The sequence below is a fragment of the Lipophrys pholis genome (assembly GCF_963383615.2).
Source record: "Lipophrys pholis genome assembly, chromosome: 16".
In the NCBI taxonomy this organism is placed as follows: Eukaryota; Metazoa; Chordata; class Actinopteri; order Blenniiformes; family Blenniidae; genus Lipophrys; species Lipophrys pholis.
This window is the reverse complement of record NC_137634.1, coordinates 11242190-11267550: the sequence shown is the minus strand read 5'-3', so window position 1 is coordinate 11267550 and position 25361 is coordinate 11242190. Positions and strand designations below refer to the sequence as shown.

General features: G+C 41.9%; 1 protein-coding gene across 1 annotated transcript; it reads left to right on the top strand.

Annotated features, from left to right (window-relative positions):
• The first annotated feature begins 7961 nt into the window (after positions 1–7961).
• LOC308121974 (pleckstrin homology-like domain family B member 2) lies at positions 7962–24051 on the top strand. The gene is made up of 17 exons (XM_080483545.1): positions 7962–8111; positions 10507–10624; positions 11954–12918; positions 13029–13361; positions 15862–15996; positions 16325–16462; positions 17359–17505; positions 18090–18200; positions 18276–18365; positions 18694–18834; positions 19217–19316; positions 20144–20342; positions 20897–20987; positions 21080–21226; positions 21333–21552; positions 21697–21782; positions 21961–24051. Exons 2-17 carry the CDS (start codon positions 10570–10572, stop codon positions 22099–22101), a joined length of 3099 nt encoding a protein of 1032 aa, XP_080339671.1. The 5' UTR covers positions 7962–8111; positions 10507–10569; the 3' UTR covers positions 22102–24051.
• Positions 24052–25361: the final 1310 nt, after the last annotated feature.

Sequence of the window (25361 nt, the reverse complement as noted above, 5' to 3'; positions counted from 1 at the left end):
ATTCTTTTCTTTTGTCGGGTCATGTAGGGTCCAGAAAAAAAGTCCAAAAATATAAAATAGAATATAATGAAGCTAAAATTGTATTTACGATTTATTGTATTTAAAACTAAAAACAACCCCAAAAAAGAAAAAAAAAATCAGCTGACAAAAATCACATTACTTCAGATATTCAAATTGGAACATACAAAGGCATTTATCCATTTTTTCATCTCATTGTAAAATCAGTGACTTTCCCCTTTTTAAGAAGGCAGAGCTGTGATGTGGTGAACTCATTTAAGGTGTTGTGCAGAGTGTTGCATTCACAGGCAGTCGGGTTAAACATTTACACACCTGGTTAATTAGTCAGTGTTTCATTAGTGTGAGGAAGGATGTAAAGTGGAATCACACACACACACACACACACACACACACACACACACACACACACACACACACACACACACACACACACACACACACACACACACACACACACACACACACACACACACACACACATCTCATACTGTTACAGGTTGAACACCTCAACAAAGGACTGAAGTGTGGGACATGGCCGAGACTCATGGACTCATGGTTATGCTGCTCATTTTCTTGGAGAAATTGCTCACGACAAACTCAAAAGGTATTGTAATGTTTGGCATTTATTTATTTTCAGTAAAGGTAACAGTTAATAGGCAATGCCTTGATATTATATTTACAGTTTTTAGGTTTTTTTCTCCTGAAAACCCACTGTGCACATGGGCAGTGTGCACAAAACTACATGATTACTACCAGTACACCACATACAATGTGAATATTCTTCTTTAGTCACAGTTCGCATTATGCAATGTTTTTTACAGCACTTTTCTGAGTAATGCCACATAATTTGTTCTAACAAATGTTCTTTTTTTAAACCTGAAAGGCATTTTAAGTCATTATGTCTGTCTTTGAGTAACAGTGCGGTGCTGTGCTGTGGAGCTGCACAAGAACTTGAAACAGTGTGCAGCTTGTACAGCTAACATAGTTTTGTCTTCTTACTCTGGCTGCAGCTGTGTACACAGCTGCACTGTATCGTCAGTGCCCTGCAAATGTTCCCCAGCTGGGACATCTGCACACATCTGGGGAAAACACCAACTCCTCATCATGGGGGAAAAGTGTGACACGCTGAAGCGAAATCTTCCATCTATCCATACGATAGAATAAGAGTGATAGTTAAATAATTTGGATACGTTTATTTTCCCTCCTGTGGTGGAAAGAGTGGTCACAGCACTGAGGACAGTGTTACAAAAGTGGCATTGTGACAAAACACCAAACACAAATCATAAGAATTGGATTGCTTATATAATTTTATTTATTTTAATTTCATTTGATCTATTCAATTCAATTTAATTTAATTTGCTGAAGAACCAAACAAAATATAAAAAAAAACCAAACTATTTTGGCGTCTTGTATTATTGAGACACATTATGGTAAATGAAAAACCACAAATTAAAAATATGGTCATAACATTTTAAATACCGTCATACTTAGTAGAAGAAGAGAAGAACAGAAATGTTATTCCATGAGAGAAAAAGAAAAGAATGATGTTTTCATGGGGAAAAAGCTATGTAATTGGCAGAGGAGAAGCCATGCTTTTGATGAGAAGAGGTCAACTTTTTTGAAAAGTGAGAAAATGTTCACAACCCGAACACCCAGTAGTGAAAGCCCAATTAGTTCACAAAGGCACGGTGTTGCCAGCCACACTGAACAAAACATCAGCTTTAAAACAAGCAGTGAAACCTGAAAATCTCATTATAATCAATCTTTTATGATGGATTGAGAATCTGTGCTTTAGACAAAAACACTATCATTTGTATTTTACAAACAACGCCATTTTGTTGAATCTTGACGTCAGCTGTGCCGGCTCGTAGTCTTATTACCAGATGCCAACGTCACCTGTATCATCCATGACGACTGCATCCTGCCGTGCAGCTTCACGCCCACCAGCACCGTGGTGATCCACTGGTACAAGCAGCAGATCCCCGTCCACAGCTACTACTACAACAAGGACCAGTTTGGGCTCCAGAACAAGCATTTCAGTGGAAGGACTTGTCTGTTCAACTCGCACATCCCTCACGGCAACGCTTCGCTGCTACTCAGGAGGGTCAAAGTTCAAGACAAGGGCAGGTACAAGTGCTACACGAGCACACGAAAGGGCAACAAGGAGATGTTTGTCAACCTGGAGGTCAAAGGTCAGTACAAAGCAGCATAATGTGTAGCTATGAGATGAGCTGATTCCATGCTGCGTTTGGCTTTTTTTCTCTTTCTTTCTTTTCTTTTTTCAAACGGGTGAAGCCTGGAGTGTTGAAGCTGTGGTAAATGCTTCCAGTCGATAATTACCCTAAAAGTCGTGACTACAGAGTGGAACTTTTCGCTTGCTTTTTTCCAACTCACAGCAGACTGACTTTTCATTGCGTTGAATCTACAAAACATTTTGAAAGTAAAAATACACAGATTTCATTTTACAATTACCTAAAGCACACTGACAGACATTGAATAAAGGTTTTTAATTTCTCCTTTCCTGAATGGCATTTTATTGATGGCATTTGTTATGTGTTCATTTGAGTTTTTCTTTAATATAAGTAAGCAAAGAGACAGAAGGCAATGGACACGATTTAAAAAAAAACAACATTTTTTAGTTACAGTAAATCCCAGTAAATGTTTTGGTTTTGTAGTATTTCTAATACATTCTTCCAGGAGCCTGATGCTGAAATCATTCACATAAGGAGTGTGATTTATTTCCTCTGCTGTAAAGCTCTTTGTTTGTCCTAATACTTACCGTATAACACATGTACCGGCATAGAGAAGTGCTGCAGAAAAGCCCCATCTCCCGAGATTTGCAACTGTGCTAAAAGCCAGCGTGGCTGCAGAGAGAGAACATGTTAGTGTGTGCTGATGAGAGGACAGCATGCACTAATCCTGACCTCTGTGTCACTGTGCTCCCTTATATACCGGGATAGACGAGCAAAGTTGTTTCAATCTTATTCCACAAGCTGACACATATCCACTTTAGGTGCTTCCATGTTTGTTGTTTTTTCTTCTTTTTTTTTCTTTCTGTAGCTCTCATCCAATCAGTGATCATGGAGATGACTGACGAGTTGGTCACATGCTCATCTCAGAATATCTACCCCGTCCCTCATGTAACCTGGGCCACAGACCCTCCCTCTGCTCAGGAAGTGCTCGAAAATCCCACCATCAAAACCACGGACCACAAGGGTTTGTACACTGTGGAGAGCGTGCTAAGGATGCTGGGTAATCTCTCCAACCATACCTACTTCTGCTCCTTTATATCAGCTGATAAAACACAGGTATGGACGGCATCTTGGAAGAACCAAGGTTTGTTTTATTTACACGATAATAGAATTTTACGAAACCTAAATCTTCAAAAAAGAAAAAAAAGACTCAAGATGACTGCAAACCATATTTCAGAGGCCATAACACAGGAAGAAGACAATGCATTGTCCATCCCGTGCATCGCTCCACGCAGTGTCCAGAATTTCTCCCTCGTGTGGACTTTCAGCTCATCCAGTGAGCCGAAGGTGATCATAAAGTACGACAACAGAACCAGACACAGCTACAACCAGTGGGAGAGCCAGGCCGCACTGGACCCGGACCTGCTTCTGCAGGGAGACGGATCTCTTCTGCTTCACAGGCCAGATGTTGAGCAACACTCTGGGACATATACCTGTACTTTCTCAGGTCTGCAGAGCCGGCACATCATACAGACCAAAGTGAACATCACTGTAGCATCAATACGTAAGTACTGGATGACTATTACCATATGACGAAACGTAAGAAACAGTTAACTGCAGGAAATTTGTTCTGCAGGTGAGGACGAACAGAAATCGCAGAGGTCATGGTGGAGCACAGCAGCTTCTGCAGCTTTTGTCTTCTTCACCATCGCCGTTGCTCTCCCTCAGTGTGTAAGGCAAAGAGGTATGTCTGATAGTGACTTAAGTACTTTTTAAAAATGAAAAATATATTATATAACTGTGTGATTCAGTGGTGTTTTTTTATTTGTATCCCATCATTTTTATGCAGCGTAGCCTGCCAGACAAATGTGGTTGGAATATCCACAATTAGCACAGAAGTTACACAAAATGCACTTTTACATGGTAGAATATTGTTTGGGATGGAAGCTGGCTCTGAACTTTAATTACACTCACATCAAAACAATATTGGTAATATCAGTAATTAAGTAAATTAGACAAATAAATCTTCCCTATTGTTTAATACTAAATTATATGTGTAATAAAGATATAACAGTTAAACTAAATCCTTTGTAGCTGCGTCACTTCATAAGACGCACTTGGTGTTACAGATGACCACCAGGTGACACTGTTTGGTCCAAATATTCCTCTTATATAAGAAAACTAACGTGGTTTTGAGACACCCAAACACGCATTTGAAAACACACGAATTTGACACAGATCAAACCTCACGATTTCACAAGCTCTTACAGATCTCAGGATTTACAAACATAATAATCATCATTATCTGACTAAGATTTTAAATGTTTTACAGTTTCAAATGACATTTTTTCTCTCTCTCTCTCCGGTGCAGAAATGGAGACCAGAGCGGCCTCACACAGGTACAACGGGACAGGACTTATCGAATGTGGACTCCACAAAGAAGCAAGCATCACCCGATCATACATGACTGAACCACACAGCGTTGAAGCCACCAGGCAGCCTCCTGAGTGTGAAGCAAGTGATGAAGTGGCAGTGAGTGACTGTGGTGTGACTTCATCAGCAGATACTCGCACAGAGAAAACAATTGATCCACCTGACGAGGAGGACAATGGACTGGAGTCCAGCAGCACGGAGAAGGACGCGTTTGACCGCGGACATTATCTCCCTTAAATGTAATCTGGAGTGTGATAGATAGAGGAGTATCTGGCACAAGCTTACAAAGCAGTGAATCTTAAGAAGCCACCTCAGAATAAGATTCAACTGAAACCGGACCGATGGTGTTTGGTGAAAATGTATTGGGAGCATGTGCTGCAATCTCTTATTATCAGACCACAGTATGCACCACAGAATTAGATTTGAAGTTGGTTTTTTTTAGCAGCCTTTGAAATAAACTGCAAGTCATTTGTCCAGATTCTGTTCATGTGATTAGTTTTTTCCCTGCAAAAATATGTTTTTGTTCAATCTGTCCACCAGTCCTGTCCTCTCAGACAACAACAAAACAGAAGCGACAACTGAAAGAGCTGCTCACAAAACTCACAATAGATTTGACAGATTTTTCACGGACACCATTGTTTACAGATGGTGCACAATTTGACATAGAAGTACAACCAACTTTTACTACCATGTTCCATCAATTTTTTTCTTTCTGTCTGTAAAAAGCATTATTGCCTGATTCAGCTGAATCAGAATGACCCATTTCTTTCCTCTACTTTTCATTTTCTTTTACTTATTACGGTTTTTACTACAACTAGAAGTGTTTGGGATCCTCTAACCATGCCAGTTATTAAGGCATTAAAGAATTAGTGACAGATTATTATCATTATAAAATGAATAACACAGGCACAACTGTTGACTTTGGTCGTGGCGCTGCTGTCTCCCCTCGTGCGGCTCACTGTTCCAGCTTCATCGTAAGCCCAACAAAGCCTGCCTCCACCGTACCTGTGATGTATTCACATGCCTAAACAATGTGAACTTACTTAATTACAACCGGTCTGCTGAAATATTCACGTTGGGAGTTATTTTGTTGCGGCTGCGTCTTGCTTGCCATCAAATCTGTTTATTTAAAGAATAGATGTGATTCGGAGTTCTGCAGCACTATTTAAAACAGCATTTAATTCAAAAATCCCAGACTTTTAAATCGACTGATTAACTCAAACAGATTAGAATAACATGTGGACAATTTTTTTTTTTTTACTTCCAACTAACTGATATAACTTTAGCTGAACCTAATCAGTGAATCATAAATGTGTCATAAAATTTAAACCATTCAGACATCCATATTAAGGGGAGAAGTAAGCATAAGAGAGAGAGAGAGAGAGATGTGCTCACTCTCTGTACAAAAAGGACTCCACAGCCACAAGCGTAGAAACATAAGAAAGTCTCAGGCATGTTGCTGTGCTGTTACAAGTTGACCATGAGCCACATTTCTAATGAAACAGCGTTTGGTTCATCGAGATAAAGGCTGCAAACGGTCACATCACAGCACCACATCCTGCTGAATGGGGTTTTCTTTACTGACTGCATGAAATAGGACTGGCTCATTTTGCCATTAGCGGTCAAAGGAGTGACTGAACATACATCTTTTTTGTTTAAAGGTGTGTGACGGTTGAGTTACAAGCTAAACTTCAGAAATAGACTCAATAAAAATCAAAGCAAGGCAGTTTATGTGTGAAACTCGGGTAAACTAGAAAGAAACAAAGTGAAAGATAAGCCAAAGAGGCCAAAGATCATCCTGAAGAAAACTAACATGAGTGATACTGTTCTCAAATCGAAGCCTTCATGCAGACTGGTTATTAGTCTTTGGGTGAAACGCTGCGCGACTTTTCACGCTATGAGTCAGTTTTCCCAACAATTACCAGAGATGATGGTACGCCCACTCCCCTTCTTTTTCCAGAGCCTCCACTCAGAAACCCCCAACACATGGTTCCAGTCTATAGATTTAAAAAAAAATAAAAATACAAATACAAATACATCCAGTATTTTTCAGGAAATGTTTGTGCGGTTACTTTTCTGGAGACGGAGTGGGGTAACATTCCTCTGCTCTGTGACAATTAAATGTTTGCATTGGTCATAAATTCAAAGTGTCCCAGGTTTCAAATGGGGCCCTCCTGAGATTTATATGTGTCATTTCACCTTCCTGAAAGTATAAAGAACGTAAGTCTAAGAGAAGCAGACCAACTCTAGTGTGTGTGTGTGTGTGTGTGTGTGTGTGTGTGTGTGTGTGTGTGTGTGTGTGTGTGTGTGTGTGTGTGTGTGTGTGTGTGTGTGTGTGTGTGTGTGTGTGTGTGTGTGTGTGTGTGTGTGTGTGTGTGTGTGTGTGTGTGTTTTATGACAAAGACCCCGGCACTGTATCTGGAAGTAATCATCTGGTCCCGACTCTGCTCCACGGCCCCCTCCCTATGATGTAATTGGAGTTTTTTGCACGATTGTTCAGGATGGTTTTCAGGGGATTTTCATTCATTCTTCTACGATGAACATGGTGGTCGTCTGTTTACATTCCATTCACCCAAAGCAGAACTTGTCGAAAACTTTTCCTGAAGTCGACGCTGCGAGCGGCGATCAGATCAATGGGTATGCAGCACATTGCAGTCTGGGTGATGGGTGATGCCTCACATTTGGTTGTCGGAGGGGAGTGAGCCTTGGCTCAGTTTCAGGCGTAGCAATGGGGCCTCCTCCCGCCTCCACATACTGCTGAAACAACAATCCAAGAGTGCACTTCTTTTTTTTTTCTTCTTTTTTTTTCTTTTACAACTTTGAGAACTAATGCCTACTCTTGGTTTTTTTTTCTTCAGAAGAACAAAAACACTGTGGGAGGACTCGTCAGTGGGGGAACCTTGACTGAGCCACATATTTCTGTGAACAAATTGAGCAGAGTCAGAAACGTCTGGCTGCAAGTTTGATGTTAGTGGTGGAGATGATCACATGATGTGTAAAGATTACTGCTGCAAACTGGAATGATGATAAACATGATAACATGATGTTGAGGTCAAAAAATCTCATCAGAAGTTAAAAAAAAAATAAAATCTAACAGAGAGGAGGAAAGAGGTTGAATAAAGTTAAATTTTTTGGAGAAATAAACCACATTTATCATTTGGTGGGTTTTTGGTGTCTCTATAAATCCAAAGAAACCAGCAGTTCCCTCCTCAACCAGAGAGGGGCAGCAGGAGTCCCAGACCCTCTGACTCCCCTCTCTCTCTCTCTCTCTCTCTCTCTCTCTCTCTCTCTCTCTCTCTCTCTCTCTCCTGGGGAGGGGAGTCTGAGCAGAGAGTTGAAGGTGGGAGGGGAGAGAGGGTCTCCTGTCTGCTCCTTTGTCATGGGAGGACTCCACTGAGACAGACGGAGGAAGACTGGAGCTTCAGCTCAACACAACTTCTAAACATGTAACTGGAACATAAAACAAAGGTCAGTGGCTTCATCATCTCCATAATCAGTGCCTTTTAGATGCAATGATTTATGCCTGTAAAGTCTGACTGCAATACTACTTTGTTCTGCAGTTTGTACTTGGTTGCGTTGCGTGCACAGATGTTGTAAGAAGTTGGAGCAATTAAATTAGAGAAAAACGCCAGAAAACTAAGAGGAATAGAATTATGTTGTTTGAAAGTTCAGACATGAGAAAGTGTAGATGTGTTCAACTAAAAAGAAGGAAAACAAGAGTTTAGTTTTTTTTTTTCTTTCATCATTTGGAAATCCTTGTCTTTAAAGTTATAGTGAGTTATCTTTAAGTTTCCAAGTGTGTGTATGAAGTGTTGCTCTCTACAATTGATTCAAAGCACCAAAGGCAAACTGTAGGTATCTTCTACTCTGCCAACATGCCATAATGTCGATCCAGCTGCATGTTTTCAACATCTGGGAAAGTACCACAGCTCATTTTCACTGCGTTCTTTGCTCAAAGCTGCACTAACTTGAAAATCAAACTAATTCTAAAGTTGTTGTCCTTTTTGCTATCAGCTGATGAGTCAAACATGAACCGTCTCAACGTGCAATAACTATTCAAATATTAATTTTAATATGAATTTGTTGAGTTTATGTTTGTGCAACCTGCCGTTGTCTATTTTCTTCAATTTTTGTCAGACAGCAAATGTTGTACTTTATAAAGACACTTTTAAACAGATCTGTGTCTTTTTTTTTTTTTTTTTGTGTTGTATAGTTTCTTTCTGCACAAAGTGTTTAACACACACACACACACACACACACACACACACCAGACATCAACAATCTGTACCTCGCAAGAAGAAACTACTTATCTTCACAGTGTTACCACACACTAGACGAGAACGGTCTCGTCGGGGGTCATTCCACAAACTGTTTACATCTCCCTGTGTGTTTGTGAGTCGCACCACCCTGCTGGCCTGCAGCTGGGCGATGCTGTAAAAAACTGCCGCTCCATGACACCGAGCTGTTTTTTTTTTTTCTTCACCCTCTTTTTTTCAGGCGGTCTGGAGAATGAACTCACGCTGATTGATTGTGTGACTGTGTAAAAGGATACCCTGCTTCCTGTAGGCCCTCTCTCCAGACAGCAGGACCAGAGAGTCTTAGATCAGCCATCTCTGCATTTCTCTGTGGAGTGTGTGTGTGTGTGTGCTGTCTGTGGATTCAGGAAACGATAACGTCTGGTCTTTAAAATTCTCCTCTAATCAATAGTAAAGTCACCTAATGTGGTCTCAGTGAGTTATTACAAGCACCTCATGATTTTGAAGCTCGATTGATTTAATTTGATGCTTCTTCTTCTCTTGACTTTCATTTGTACTATTGGAGGAAGTAAACCTTTTGCCACTGAACATCTTCTGTGGAGAAACTGCTGATTTGGCGCTGTATGAATACAGTTTATGTAATCATTCAATAATGATGGAATACAATTGGATTTCTGAAAATGTCAAGCAAAATGAGCCAAACATCAAGTAGGAAAGATATCAGTCGCCATCCAGGTTTAAAACCTTGACTGTTTAACTCTGGCTGCAGCCTCTCTGGGGGTCTAAGGGAATACTTTCGAGGACTGCTCATGGGTCTACGGTTCAACTATGGTAAAACCTTTTACTGAGTGCAGCGGCATTTCAGGCTTTTATTGGTATCAGTGGCCCAGACATAAAAACTTTCCTATGTATCTGTTTTAATACTTAGTCTTTTGGAACTTTTTTTTTTTTTTCCTTTTCCCTTAAAATATGCACATCTGAAATAGCTGCTTCAATTGTGGCATTGTTGTGCAGAGTTATGATGAATGAGCAAAAGTTCTAGATCTGTTTTAATCATTTCGTGGCTGAACAATGCTGTTGTTATATGTTAGAGGAACACTCAGCCTCAAAACGTTAAACTGGTGGTTATGTACAGTATTGAATTACATCCCATTAGATAACATCAGGGACTGCAGGATGCTGTCGTGGTTAGAATTCTTAGCTCGTAGCAGAAATATATGTAGTTGTATTCTGGCTTGGGGGCCTTTTAGGTGTAAGTTTGCATGTTCTTCTTTTCCTTTTTGCTCCCAAACAGTCCAAAAACACGTGTTTGAGGTTAAATAGGAACTGTGTGTTGGATGTAAGTGTGAGTGTGTGTGTGGTCCTCTGTCTCTCTGGGTTTGTCCTGCGAGGGACAAATGCTTAGCGTGTAATCTGTCTTCACCCAAAGTGACCCTCTGTGACTGAATCCAGTCCACGCTAAGTTTTATTAAGACAGTATAGAGGATGGATCATAGATAGCATCAGGGCGAATATGTTTTCTTCTGTGACAGCAGAAGTTGCTTTTTCTAATACTAGATTTTATTTTTAAGAGTTTCATATTTATTTGAAACTTTTCTTCCTCTCAGGAAACAGAAAGATCGGCTGAGTCCTCCATTCTCATACGGAATCAGGGAGAGGAGGCCAGTGTGATGAACACCATGCTTCCTCAAAGGAGTGCTATGGCCACATTGAGCTACGCGTCAGGTAAGACACTCAAACTACATATACCGATTCAAGTATTTTACTCAAAAAAGTAAGATTTGCATGAAAACTTTAAAATTTTTATCTTAAGTAAGGCCATTGATGATGAAATCTGTCGCTGCTCCATTGTGAGTGACAACCAGCTTACTTGAAACTCTTCAGGTGTCATATCGATCCATCTTTTAGGTCTTTGTAAGTGTCGTGTATCCACCATTGAACACACAATAGTTTGTGTGTTTGCCTCATCCATTAAAAGTTTGACTTGATATTTGGAGGTGCATTGAGGCAAGAAATCTCGAATGCAAACAAAAATTACAACTTAAGTAACAAAAATGTTTTGAGAACTTCAGGGATAAAATGTACTTATATTTGGTAAAATGTTGGAGTTTAAAAGTTAAGTAGGGTAGAGTTTGTAGGGAAGTATAGTTTCTGACTTCTTACTTACCTAACATAAATACAAGACACATTTTATTAATAACAACTTTTTTGGGGGGAGGAAATTGGCCACAGATCAAACAGGAATATACATTGTGTACTGAAGGACCGGAGGCAGTTTAATGACGGTGAACTTGGCTGATATTGTGAAAATCTTCAGCGAAATGGAAAAACGGTCTTCCCTTATATAACACATTTTATTGCTTCAGTCGTCTCAAATCGCTTTTCACATTCACCCAGAGCCATCTGGGGTGGTGTTTCTTTGACCTGAACCCTGAAACCGCTTTTTAGCTCGTCAGTCCACTTCAGTAAGTTTTAGTTTTAGTGAGATTGACAGACTTCTTACTCGTGTTGTTAATTTTGATCAGCTAAAATAAAATAAAAAAATAAACAAACAAAAGAACATGTTAACAAAGCCTTCAAAGGTTAAATGAAACACAAGAATTGATATGCGCAGAGTTGACGTTATACTCACATTTGTGAGGGAGTTATAGACGTTCTTGACGGCTGACTGAACTCAGTAATTATTTGTATACCCGGCCACCCATGACGCAGGTCAGAGTCCTCGCGCTGTTCACTTAAATATTTAAGTCGTCTTCCTGATCCCTCCTGCAGTCGAGACCATGATGAATCCTGGCTGGTCGTGGTCCACTGACATTCTTCCATTTTTAGAAGAAACTTAACCACTGATTGAGCCCGTGTTTGTATTGGGCTCCGAAGTGTATGAGCATACATTCCTCACTGGTTTCCCCCGTCTTACTCAGCACACGTGTGACGGCACAACTTTCTGCTGATCTGCTGCTTATCGTATTAAAGCAGTTACCTTAGGCTTCACTGTTTCATTTGATCTAAAAAGTGACTGAATTTCATGCTCAGTTGGCTTTCTCTCTCCTACAGACTGTGTGAAGATTGAGCCTCACAGCAGCAGCGGCTCAGTGGGTGGGACGTTGCTGAGGGGCTCTCGCTCTAAGGCAGAGCTGCAGGACCTGATGGAGACGCTGCAGCGCAGGAAAAGCGCCCTGGAGGCCAGCCTGAGAGCAGCGGAGTGCAGCCGCAAGTATCACAACATGCCTTCGCCTGTAGGAGCCCAGTCCAGCAGGCCTCTGTCAGTCCTCAGTCACGCAGAGCGCCCTCCATCGAGGAACTTCTCTTACATGAGCAGCAGCAGCGTGCCTCCTTCTCCCCGTCAGGGCGAGCGCCAGCTCAGCTCCAACGGCTTGCTCCGTCACTCCCACTCTCGCCATCAGTCACAAGACAGTCTGCTTCTCTCCAACACGCCGGAAGGAGGTGTGCTGCTCGGCTCCTACGGGGAGCCTGTCCCACGTTCTCCCAGGGTCAAGAGCGGAGCGGCCAGTGTGCCGTCCAGTCCGCGAATGGGCCGCAGGCTTTACTCTCAGGGCAAATGTGGAGGTGACTCGCGCCAGAGGAAGTACTCCACCGGCTCCCTCAGCAGCCTGGGGTTGCATAGCCGTTCTCTGCCACGGCTTCACAACGCAGCTGACCCACCTGCTCTGTCCCTGCCGTCACGCCACTCCATAGGCTCCCACAGGGCGGTGGTCTCAGCAGGGCAGCGGCGAAGTCTCTCCTCGCTGGAGCAGCCTCCAGATGTGACAGTACCTGCCAGCATGCCCAACACGCCCAGGAGGGCCAGCCTGGCCTCTCTGAGCTCTTTGGGTGTGGACCTCGATGGGACTGGCTTGGATCTGAGCTTTGGGGAGAGGAGGTTGTCCTTTGGGAAGAGCGGGCTGAGTCCAGGACAGCGAGTTGGCAGCATCAGCTCTTTGAATGGCAAAGAGGAGCTGAGAGACTACCATCAACACCAGAGAGATGAACGACTCAGGGAGCAGAAAGTGCAGAGGCTGGTTAGTCTCTTTCTATCAGTTTGTCCTATTTTACATCATCATCGTCATCATTAAAGTTACCAGTAACATTTATATTGTTACATAACCAAGTGTGAATCCCTTGCCTGCAGGAATGCCAGCGTCTTGAGACCATCTTAAACCTGTGCACAGGGTTGGGACATGTAGTGAAAGATCCAGCCGGCTCAGCTGTTTCCGACCTGCAGAAGATCAACAAGGAGTTGGAGAAGCTGCAGGTTTCGGACGACGAGTCTGTCTTCTCCGACTCTCCCAGCAGCACAGCTCAGGAGAGCTGCTTTGGGGTCAAAGCCAGAGACTTCCAGCTGTCTGAGGAGCAGCAGGCCGGCCAGCGGCAGCAGAGCGGCTACAGAGAGGCCAGGTCCCACTCGCCTGCAGTCAGCCTGAACAGCAGTGCCCCGTCTCCTTCTACGCACCACAGGACCAAGGTAAGTTTCAGCGAAGGGTGAAATCAAGTTAGTTAGATCAAGAATAAAATGAACATACAGTTTATCTTAGAAAAAAAAAAACATATATTTAAAATAAGTTACAAAAACTCTGAAAACTTCACAATAATTAAATCAAAATCCCTAAAACAGTCCACATTTTATTGTCCCACATTTTGCCAGAAAGTGGTACTTGAATGTCTTTATTGATGTGACTACGTGTTACGGTGTCACAGTTAAAATGGAATTGTCAGCTGTGGCACTGGCATTGCGGGATGATATCATATTATATGTATTCTATGTGAAAAATGTTATCAGGCTGCCGTGGTGGAGTAGTGGAGTAGTGGTGAGCCTCACAACATGAAAATACAATAGATTTGTGGCATTACTGGATAGAGTTTGCATGTTCTCCCTGGGCATGCATCAAGATAGATAGATAGATAGATAGATAGATAGATAGATAGATAGATAGATAGATAGATAGATAGATAGATAGATAGATAGATAGATAGATAGATAGATAGATAGATAGATAGATAGATAGATAGATAGATAGATAGATAGATAGATAGATAGATTCCACACATTATGTTTCACTCCTCACTGTAAAGCGAACTACTTAGGGATAACTTCATTAAATAGCGTCTGAGGGATTTGAATCACAGCTACTGTTACATTTAGCCGCGACCCGCCATAACAGGACCCTTTAACAGGTTATATGCATATGTACCCTGTTAATTCCTGCCACAGGATGAGTGGTAAACTGAGTGAAGCTGTTGTGAAGACTAATGGGAGACATCCCGTCTGTGGAATGCAGTCAATATGACTTCTGAGCTTTTCTAAAGTTGTTTGTTTAACCATTGTATTCCGGAGAACTTTCTTACTTTTACATGTCATGGAACCAAACAGAAATTTAAGATTGATCTGAGTGAATGAGATTCCCAGGAGGGACAATGAAGGTATCACATCCACAGTGTAATTTATCTTTGACTATTAGTATAAAGATCAAAAGTAGCATCCTGAAGAAACTGTATTACATCGGCACACTGTGGTGTAATTCTACACCTAAACCGTGACTGAAGTTGAGGCAGATTCTTCACACAAATGATGCATTTTGTAACTGTGTGCAATAAGCAATTTATACATTTCCTGTTTATGTGGGTCAGACAGACACATAAACAGGAGAATGACAATTGCACAAGTCTCTCTCTCTCTCTCTCTCTCTCTCTCTCTCTCTCTCTCTCTCTCTCTCTCTCTCTGCCACTGCCACTGCTTTAATGTTACAGCCTGAACCCCCCCCCCCCCCCCCCCCCATTATCCTTTTTGGAAACGCTTTCTTGGTTAATTAACATGTTAAAAATTCTACATTAGAAATATCAGCTCCAGTGACTCTGACTGTCTGGACGGCTGCCTTATCCTGGGATACTTTATTTTCCACTGAAGAGCAGCGACAGCGTTACGTTGTGTCTGCTTTTAATGAAGAAGTCCTGGTTTTGTTTCAGTACTCAGCCATTCAAAGTCTTGAAGGAGGAGGAGGGGGGCAGGAAATGACTTTATCCCATGGAGAATTTGTCCACATATGTGTGTGCGTCCGTGCACATCTGTGCGCGGGAGTGTAAATGGAAGAATTCTTGTGTATATGCAGGGAAAAGATATGCATTTTTCCAGATGTTTTGAACTTTTCTCACTCACTTAATGAACTTAAGACCCTCCAAAAAGAAAAAAGAAACTGTACATTACTCAAGTATTCAAACACTCTTTGTTTCATAAGAGACAAAACCTGTGCAAAACCTACATTTATCAATTTAAATTTTAAAATGAAGCCCATCACTTTTGCTTTGGGTGAGTGCTTGTCAGAGATTTACAGGCTCTAAATAGCCTCTTGTCCATCTTGTACATTCTTGGGAGGAGTGTGTACAGGAAGAAAGAGAGCTCCCAGCCCATCATGGAAACTATAAATCCAAGAGCTGCTGGGCACACAAACCTCTGACCAGAAAAAAAAAAGAGAACAAGATTACCCAGCCTCTCTTTACGAAGGAAGCCTGATATTACAGAGTATCTTAAATAAACCCACACATGAGTATGAATGAATGTTGGTAGGATGCTGGTAGATGTAGCAATATGTGGGAAAGCTTCAGCGTGACTGGCAGAGGATTGCATGATAGAGATTTCCATTACACCCGGTGCAAAGGAATCCTGTCCCTGTTGCCAGTGATCCAGCTATGGATGAGTTAAAGCAGCAGCTGTTGTGTAATTCAACAATCATAATAAAGTGAATCAATGCACCCGCAAACTTTTAATGGCGAAATGTATGCAAGAAAAAAGAAGTTTCCAATGTTGAGTTACCAAAATCTGATTTTATATTTTTCTCACGGAATACCAGTAGATGTTAGTAACCTTCAGGAAAGTTTCTGACATTTTAGTCCTGTGAATGTGTGCGTTCACATGATGTGGAGGCTCCTCCAGGGCCGAGCGTTGATATGCATTCCCGGTGTCATTTCAGCCTTTGGAGAGTGTGCAGCTGAAGCAGGAAGTAACGCACATAGAGGAAGAAAGAATTCAAGTTCTAAACAACATCGAGGAGCTGGAGCAAAAGATCAAAGACCTGGACAACCAGATGGAGGAGTCTGTCCGCGAGGTACCAAGCACAGCGCAGTCAGTACACATAAATAACACCTGAGCACTTAGACTCTGTTTGTGCTTATCTGCTGCGAGATAAAAACCCATGACCATCGATGGTGGGCAAATATTATGCAGCCGTTCATCACAGTACAAAGCGATGAAATGAGCTGCCTCGAGCACAGTGTTGATGAGCAGCGAATAGATCATTTTGACCCTGTGATTCAATCGCTATCGGCAGAATAGGACACAAATATCACTACTATTGGTGGATAGTTTAGGTGTGGCCATCGGGGATGGAATGAGCGCACTGAACGAAGATGCGTCCGCCTTGTGCTGCTCTGCAGATGGAGGTGGAGTGTGCTCTGCTGGAAGGAGAACAGGAGTCGGAGACGGCCCAGCTGCAGAGGGAAAAACTGCTGCTGGAGGAGCTCAAGGGAAAATTACATAGTAGTGAGAAGCCGAGTCACGCTGAGAAGTCACAGGTACATTTATGCAAATGTGTGCAACTTCAGGAATGAGAGAAAAACGTCTTGGGGAAATGTTTTTTGATCAGCGATGAATGTGCCTCGTATTTTTCTCGCTTGTTTGGTGAGTGCCCATTTGGAAGTAGCCTTCATCATCATAAAATATGTAATATATCTATTAGAAGTCAGATTCGGGTTGATATGGGAACACACGGTAGGTTTTATGTAGCAAAAGCCTATGCCAAGGGATATTGGCTTAGAATTGTCAGGAGTAACAAAATACTAAAATGAATTACAATTTGCGTCGTGATCTTTGATAGGAGCTCGCCTGATGGTGGTCAGAGGTGATTTAGGAGAATACAGATTTATTGTGTAGACACGAGCTCTTAGAGGCTGAAACCACAGTTCAAACAAACGTCAACCACAACTTCCTTGAAAGGAATTCAGTTACCTTTTATCCAGAACTTTAAAATCCCTTAATTTTGTAAAAGGAAATGCTTCATTTTAATTTTTCATCTATATACAATTTGTATTTGTTTGTATTTTTTTTTAAATCTTTACTGACCATGTCCTCGCCTTCATTTCTCTTCTCATGTTCATAGCTCCATTTACAGCTCTGGTAACCCTTAGAGCCACATCTGCAAAGGGGCCCAAATAATTACTAGGTATAACAGAAGAACTGCAAACAAATGTGACTTCACTTTGGTGGGAAACTAAAGCATCTTGAAACCTGCCGTCAGTTGGGGGAACATGAAATTTAAATGTGTCCGAAAGAAATTCCTTCAGAAAAAAAACACTAATTTATTCGTTGTGGTTGATGCAGTTGCATTTTCCAAAACGATGTGTTTCCCACTTCCGTCCTTTCATGCTTCCAATCATACTCTTTGTTTCTATGGTTCTCTGTTGTTTTTCAGGAAAACGGGGAAGAATCTAAAAGCTCAGAGGACTTGGAGTTTCAGAAGTTGGAAAGAGAAATCAAGCTGGACGAGGAAAAAGAGCATCAGAACCAGGAGCTGCTACGAGAGATCGCCGATTGTCAGCGACTTATTGTCGCACGCAAGGTGCAGCGAGAAAGGTTTAGGGGTTGTGCACGCAGCATGAATTGCATGTATAACCCTGCTGTATTGCCGGCACTGAGTCACTCTAACATGCAGTTTTCTGCTTGAAGTTTATGCAGTCTGTTAAATGGAAGCTAGAGAGCAACATTTGGTTTTTTTTCTGTAAAGTTGTTGTTGACAGATTTGGAGATCATTTAAAACGACAGAAGAGGAGTCTACATTCACAAAACAGTGCTGATTCTGTATCCTGCATCCTGTTTAATTACTACATTACGGTTTATTGTCGTTAATCTTACTGCAGGTTGTGCATGAAAGTAGAGCTGCAAAAAAAAAAAAAAGTGGCATTTGCAGCAGAAAGCATGAACTAATGACAAGATTCTGGCAACGGTAAGCGTGCAACACTGACGTATGAATGAATCATTTGGTTTATCAGAGAAAGAACTTGATCACCCTGCTGCCGCCGCTACCGCCGCCACTGCTTTAAGTTACAACACATATCTGTAGTACTTGTTTATTTCTTTGCATGCGTTTGCTTTATGTCTTCTGAAAAGCAATTGTATTGTTGCCATGCTCTCTATTCCTGACAGGAGAGACTGGCGACACTGAAGAAACAGTCCTCTCAGATTGCGTTACAGACTCAGCAGGAAAGAGAGAATTTCCAGAGAGAGAAAAACAACCTGCTAATTATGCTTCAGAAGGTAAGAAAATTCTCTGCGTGCCGATATTGTAATTATTCAATTTGTCTGTACTGAGACGGTGTCTGATGTCTGCAGGAGAGAGAAAAGTTGGTGTCTTTGGAAGGAAAGTATGCAGAGTTGTCTGAGGGGCAGAACTTCACCAACAACCCTGTTGCCATCAAAGAGGTAGGAGTCCGTGTCAGTTACGCTGCAATAACACTTTTTACACTCTACTCTGTCTTTAACCCGCTGAGACATGAGCAGAAATCTTGTTCTTTCGGCTTTAAAGCTGGGTGCAACGTGATTTCCATTTCTCCGTTGTTTTTCTGTCGATCATTTTTTGATTGTATTCAACTTGTATCAAGCTCCACAATAAAACGATCAAAGATCAGGCATGCTGGTGCAGCTTTTATGAGTTAAATCAAGACCAAACTTTCAGTGCTTTTAATGATCCGAGTTGTTTTTAATCCTTTTTCAGTCTTTGTGATTCCTGTGATTTCTGCTCTTATTGCAGCATTTGCAGTCTCTGAAGGAAAGAAGAAGAAGCAGCAGCAAAGAAAACTCTTCACAAGCGAATGACAGTCTACCTCATAAAAGGAACCAGCAGCTCCTCACCCCATATGGCAGATCCCTGGGACGCACACTTCCTCCAAAGGTTTTTTTTTTTTTTTTTTTTTTTTAACAATTATTTAAATCTACCTGTACATTTGAGTGCCAACAGGATGAGAGTGGATGTAAATTAGATGAAAAGTGTTTCTGCTAAATAAAGATCAATTGATCCTCCAAGAGGTGCAGAACCACTGCTCATTTTAAAGGGACTGGACTTATTCTGGCCTGCTGAAAAGGGGATTTCATTGCCTTCATAGTTTGTCTTTCGAAAATTCATTGTCCCTCGAGACCGATCCACCCAAACAGGAATTCTCAGTTTCAGCCTGTAACACCCTTCCAGCTCACTAAATGATGCAGCTTGCCCTTGTTTTGTGGTTGTGGAAAACGGGCCCTGAACATTGTACGTCTCCTTGCTTTTCCTGTCTCAGGCCCACCTGCCTTTGACCCAAAGCTCCAGCTGTGGCAGTGTCATCCCACAAGGCTTCAGTTTCCCCCCGCGGGAGGTGAACTCTCGCCGTCTGTCGAAAAGTGAGTCAGAGCACCAGACTGCCACATCATGTCTGCATCAGATCTGGCTGTACTCTTCGGTGTGAGTCCAGCGCTGAGCCTCGGGCTATTTGCTGGTATCAGGGCCGGAAATGCCACAATGATGCAATGATCCGTGGCACCGCACATAGGAAGCCGCATCTAATGCAGATCTGATATTGAGGCTGACATTCAGCTTATCGAAGTTGTTGTGCATCGTGCAGAAGAGAAATTGGCAACCAGCTTCAAACATAACATAAACCGGAAATCTGAGTTTGTGAATTTTTCATTTTAAAGATTAAAAGCATTATGATGGATACTAAACGTTGTACATCACATCTCATCTGGTTTTGCTGGAATTCTGTGATAGTCTGGTTTTACCTTAAGAGAGATATTTTGATCTCAACTGGGATTATTGGTAAAATAAAGTTTAAATGAATGAATGAATGAATGAATAACCTGTGCTATTTGAATGATGTTTTTTGTGTGTTTATATATTTTCATTACTTCCAGAAACCAGACAGTCTTACACGACAGACAGTGACTGAAATATAATGGCAGTCATTTCATAGCCGTTAAGTCAAAGCACTGTCTCCATCATGTTGGTCCACATAAAATGTCTCTTTTCTTCTCCAGCTTGACGCTTCACTGTTATTCCCTCAGTTTACAAGGAACATTTCTTTTAGAAGTAATTTCTTCAAGATGCTCCGCCGCCTCACCAGCTAATTTAATGAATCTCGGGCCCCGTTGGTGTGATTTGGCACGTTATTGTTACATCAGGCATGCGGTGGGTCTTTCCACTGCGCTATTGTGATGTTCTCGTCTTTCAGCGGGCCACAGCCACGCACACATGAGCGAAGACAGACACAGACGGAGTGATTTCTGCAGCAGGATGATCTCCGAGCCCAACGTGTTCCTGGACTCCTTCTCGTACCCAGACAACAGCCAGGTCTCCGACACCGTCAGCGTGGACAGCTCCGACAGCCTGGAGACCAGCTTCTCCGCCTGCTCCCCGGACAACATTTCTAGGTGAGGCAGACGCACACGGAGAAATGACCAAACGAAACTCTTTCAGAAGATCTTTCCTTTCCGGATCAGAGGAAGAGAAGTTATATTTTTAGAAATGAAGTCAGCAATGATTTGATTACACACGATGAGCAAGCAGAATGAGTTTTTGATTCTCACAGAAGCTGTGGCACCGTGTAAAAAGTAAAAGACAGTGATGTAGTGGTTGGCACCCTCACCTCACGGCAAGAACGTTCTTTTATGGGTTTTTATCCCACTGTGAATAAAAAAAGATTTTTAGGGCAACTGCTGCTGTGACCGCAGATGTGATGGAGAGTTTGTGTCTCTCTGTTTGCCATCTGACAAAAAAAAAGAACTTTAAATACAAAATAAGCAAACTCAGTGTTGATTGTTACATATTGAGTTTCAAAGTTTCATAGAAAGACCAAATTGAGCAGTTCAAACTAAAAAAAGTCTCTGCACAGCTTAATTTTGTTTGTCATTGTTTATATTTTGTCTTCCCCCTTTACCGGGGAAATGTTGTGTCTTGAGGACTTATGTGTGTTTGTTTTCATCAGTGCCAGTACGACAAATATGGCCAAAATTGAGGAGATGGAGCGTTTACTCCGAGAGGCCCAGGCAGAGAAGCTGAGACTTCTTGAGCACCGGGTAACGAGCCCAAAAGTTTCCAAGAACTCTCAGAGCCTCTTGATGAGCCTGTTGGACAGCAGATGTGATTTAACTCTTGTGTGACACGGCAGGAACGGGAGATGGAGATCCGCCGGCACGCTTTTGAGGAAGAGCGGCGACGAAGAGAGGAACTGGAGAAACGTCTCCAGGAGGAGACAAGCAGGAGGCAGAAACTTGTCGAGAGAGAAGTGAAGCTCAGGGAGAAACAAAGAACACAGGTACGGTAAAGTTGGCTGGGCTCTTTTCCTGCCATTAGCGTCATGTAAATGTTTTTGCAAGAAAACTGTAAAAGGTCTGTATCTCATTTCATTGCTTTGTCCACAGTCCAGGCTGTTGACTCGCTACCTCCCTATAAGGAAGGACGAGTTTGATCTTCATGGCCACATCGAGGCAGCTGGACACAACCCAGACGCATGCTTCCATCTGGCAATCACTGATAAAACCTGTCGAGGATTCCTGGTCAAAATGGGCGGCAAGATTAAGACGTGGAAGAAACGCTGGTTTGTCTTCGACCACAACCGCAGGACGCTCACATATTTTGCAGGTGAGTAATCTTTTCTTTTAGGTTTGACGGTTCTGTTGATGTGCGAGTTACTGCTGCAGTGACGTCACTGTCAAGCTACGTCGAGATAGTCGTGAGGCTGCGAACGAGCTTTGATCACCGATGTGTTTATGTTCTTGGCCGCAGACAAACACGAGATCAAGATGAAAGGAGTCATTTACTTCCAGGCCATCGAGGAAATTTACTATGACCATTTAAAGATCGCACACAAAGTAAGTCTGATTGTGTTTGTGCGTCTTCGACTGTGGCATCCTTCACACAATAGTTTTAATCTTGACATATGTGTCCACTCTCCTTTTCTCCCTCCCAACATGCTTCGTCTGGTCCCTCTCCCCTCTGAACTTCCCCGTCATTCCACCCTTTCTCCCACGTTGCACTCATCTCTGCAAGAGCCCCAACCCCTCGCTGACCTTCAGTGTGAAGACCCACGACCGGGTGTACTACATGGTGGCTCCTTCTCCGGAGGCCATGCGTATCTGGATGGATGTTATAGTGACTGGTGCGGAAGGACACATGCACTTCATGGTGTAAAATCCAGAGACAAGAAAATGTATCTATAATCAACGTGATTTAAGTAAGAAGACGTCCAGCTCTCGTCAGCTCATGGCCAGGATGGATTTTCTTCATCAGGTTTGCAAGGGGGAAAAAAAAAAAAGAGCTTTTGTTTAGACCTGTATCTTTCTATAAAGGAGCTCTGGGTCAACACAAGCTCAAGTGCACTCTTTATAATGTAACCATGTGTGGTACAGGTCTCGTAAATAAGCTTTTAGTATACACATACATACATAGATATATATACAATGAGTGGATGGAGCACAACTAAATCTAACAACTCTCTCTACTCTTTCTTGCAACAAAAATTTCAGATTACTAACTAACATTCTTAAGCACCACCTGAACCAGGACAACTTCTAAATAAAGAAAATCAACATTTGTAACATTTCCAAGCTGCGGTGCACATTGATGCTGCTTGTTTTCATTGATGCAGCTCCGGCTGGCAGCTTTCTATAAACAGACCAGCTTCATTTCTTTGTAGTCCACATTTTCTCTGCCCTTCATTTCTAGCTGGGCTCCTCTTTTTATCAGTGCTTTTAGATTTCAGTCATTACCAGGCAGCATCAGTGCATCGCGGCGTCCCTTTTCAGCAAAGACAATACCTTTTGTAAAAGGTACAAAAATGCACGTTTATATTTGAAATCAGATTTATTACTTCTGATGAGTTATTCATTTTGAGTGCTGCTTCCTAAGCTGACTGCAAACATAAGCTGACCTTGTTTGCTTATTTGAAACAAGGCTGTAAATATGCAAACAGAATACTCTGTTTGCATCACCTTTATTCCCCAAAGAACCCCTGGAGAAATGACGATCACATTGTTTATTTCCCATTTTAATATCAGTAAATAATAGTAATTGTTGGTTAAAATTCTTCTCTTGGAAGTCGAGAAATGGCTCAGATCTCAGTGGTACTGTGTTTCATGTCTACGCCGATGCAGCTAGCTCCCTCTATCTGTAGTGATGGAGGCCAGACATGTTGAGGCCATGTTGTGCAGCAGTGATGCTGTATGTACTGCATCACCAACTAGTCCCTCCCCCTGAACTGTCTTGTTTGGTTTCTCCACCAGCAGAGGTCCTCCGTGCAGTAGTATTGCGCTGGGGTGACGTAATGCTCAGGATGACTCACTTATACACAGCTCAGTACGGAACAGAGCCTCTATCATCCTTATTTGTATTGCTTAGACTTCAAATACATGCAAACATAAGTATATCAAGCATGAGATTTGCTTTTTAAGAGCAAAACGATTTATAATCCTAATACCAAAGCTTTTCTTTTTTTTTTTTTTTTGAATTTTGCTGAAAAAGTCTATATTTGACCTGTATATTCTCTGAAGCTTTGTAACACTTTGACTGTATTTGATAACGAAGGAAGACTTTTAACAGTCAGTGACCAGCTGTTAGTTTCCAGACTGTAGGGCTTGCTGTTTTTCCTCAGCTGGATGAGTTGTGGTTAACTCCTGCAGAGTGCAGCTCAGGCTGCAGAGCTGAGAGGGTTTCAGATGAGTTGTTGCTTTCGCTGGATGAAGAAAGGCATTTGTCAAGTAAACAGCTCACACTGTTGTGCAATGCACAAGACATACGCCTTGAAACCAATGATATCTCCACATTTCTATATATTTTGAACACCCTTAGGGTTGTTTTTTTTTATTGTGTACATAAAACTATTGTGATATTTTTTTTTTTTAATTGAAAAATATGCTATAGGTTTTTATATTCCAAATGTGTCGAAAATAAATAATTATGAATTTGAAATACATGTTTTGAGTAATTCTGCCTTTGTTTTGAAAATTGACTACAAGTTTTATCAGCTTGTACAACCGAATTGGATTATAATTTAGAAGGAAAAAGACATTCACAGAAGTTTAGATTTGCAGGCCAGATATTTTGTGTCATAAGAGGGAAACAATAAAATTATGTAAGTGATGCACTCATGTCTTATCTAATATCTTTTTTAAACTACCCCTGAAAAATGTATATATATTTTCATATCCTGATATCTTTTGTGAGTTAATACCTCTGTCCTCATGGTATTTTTTGTGATAAGTCAGCAGATCAGAGCAATGATTTGGTTTTTAAACCAATACTTCTTTAAATAGCAATCAAAATTACCCATGGATTAATGACACTGAATCTTAATGAATCATTTTAAACCTTTGGGCTATCTAATAACTGGTCCTGTGTACTGCGTGTGCTCATTAAGGCGCACATGTTTTTAACCCCCCCCTCTCACTCACTCACAACTATTCATTGGTTGACCTAGTGGGGTTGGCATGGAAACACAGAATGAAGCATGCTAAATTAGGTACTGGAGAGGCACGTCTTCTCTCCAGAGGCAGAAACAGACACAAACACATATAGACCACAGGAAGTCAGGGTGGTCTCACTGCATCCTGGGTGCTTTAATTTGTGCAACACATTTGGGGTGGGGGGGCAGAGAAGGCCCAAAGATAGGAAAACCGCTTGCAGGGAAACCCATGAAACGACCTGTAAACAAAGGTGCTCTCACACAGCTTATGCAACGCAGCTCAAAAGTTCACTCCAACATGCTCTGTGGTTGTATCGCACTCAAGGCCTGAACGCCACGCTGCTGAGAGAAATCATGTGGATGCGTGCTAACAAAAGGCAGCATTCAGTAAATATGTTTATTAAGCTTTTCTCTTTGAAACTGTGAGAATCATTCACACCAGCAGTCAACTTTACTGTAGAGCGTGATGTAATTTACCACAGCATGAGTCCTTAGAATCCGATCTATGCCCTAGCATGCCTGAAGTTAACTCACCAAATTTCATGCGCTTTATTCCCAGATTACAGGTGTTAATACGAAGCAAACATGTGTTGTTTCAGTGCCCGAGGGGGAAACTGTTCTTGGTGATGCCCTCTTAATCAGCACCTGGTGTGGTGAAGTCCTCGTGTTTTTCTCAGGCAAATGGTGGTCCTCTATTCTCAGCTCACAGCCTCTGGCTCCATAGCAGACAAAGCCGTTTTTGTGTCACCTCTGCCATCACTTTTTTTTCATCAAACACAATAAACTCACCCCTCGGCCTTTACTTCTTATTTCTGGCACCAGACCTTTCTTCACACAAACCCATGACTAAGATCAGCGTCTCATCCTTAACCTCAGGTTTTACACTTCTCACTCTATGCTGTGAGAATAGCTTCTTTAGAATTTCCCAGAATCAACTGGCTTTTATAATCGACTCTAGCCGCGTCTGTTATCGGCAGCGATATTGAATTTT

Coding starts and splice junctions, on each gene's coding strand:
- LOC308121974 (XM_080483545.1), top strand. CDS start 10,570: ATGAACACCATGCTTCCTCAAAGGAGTGCTATGGCCACATTGAGCTAC. Junction 12,919..13,028: donor AGCAGAAAGTGCAGAGGCTG/GTTAGTCTCTTT, acceptor CCTTGCCTGCAG/GAATGCCAGCGTCTTGAGAC. Junction 18,835..19,216: donor GACGCACACTTCCTCCAAAG/GTTTTTTTTTTT, acceptor TTCCTGTCTCAG/GCCCACCTGCCTTTGACCCA.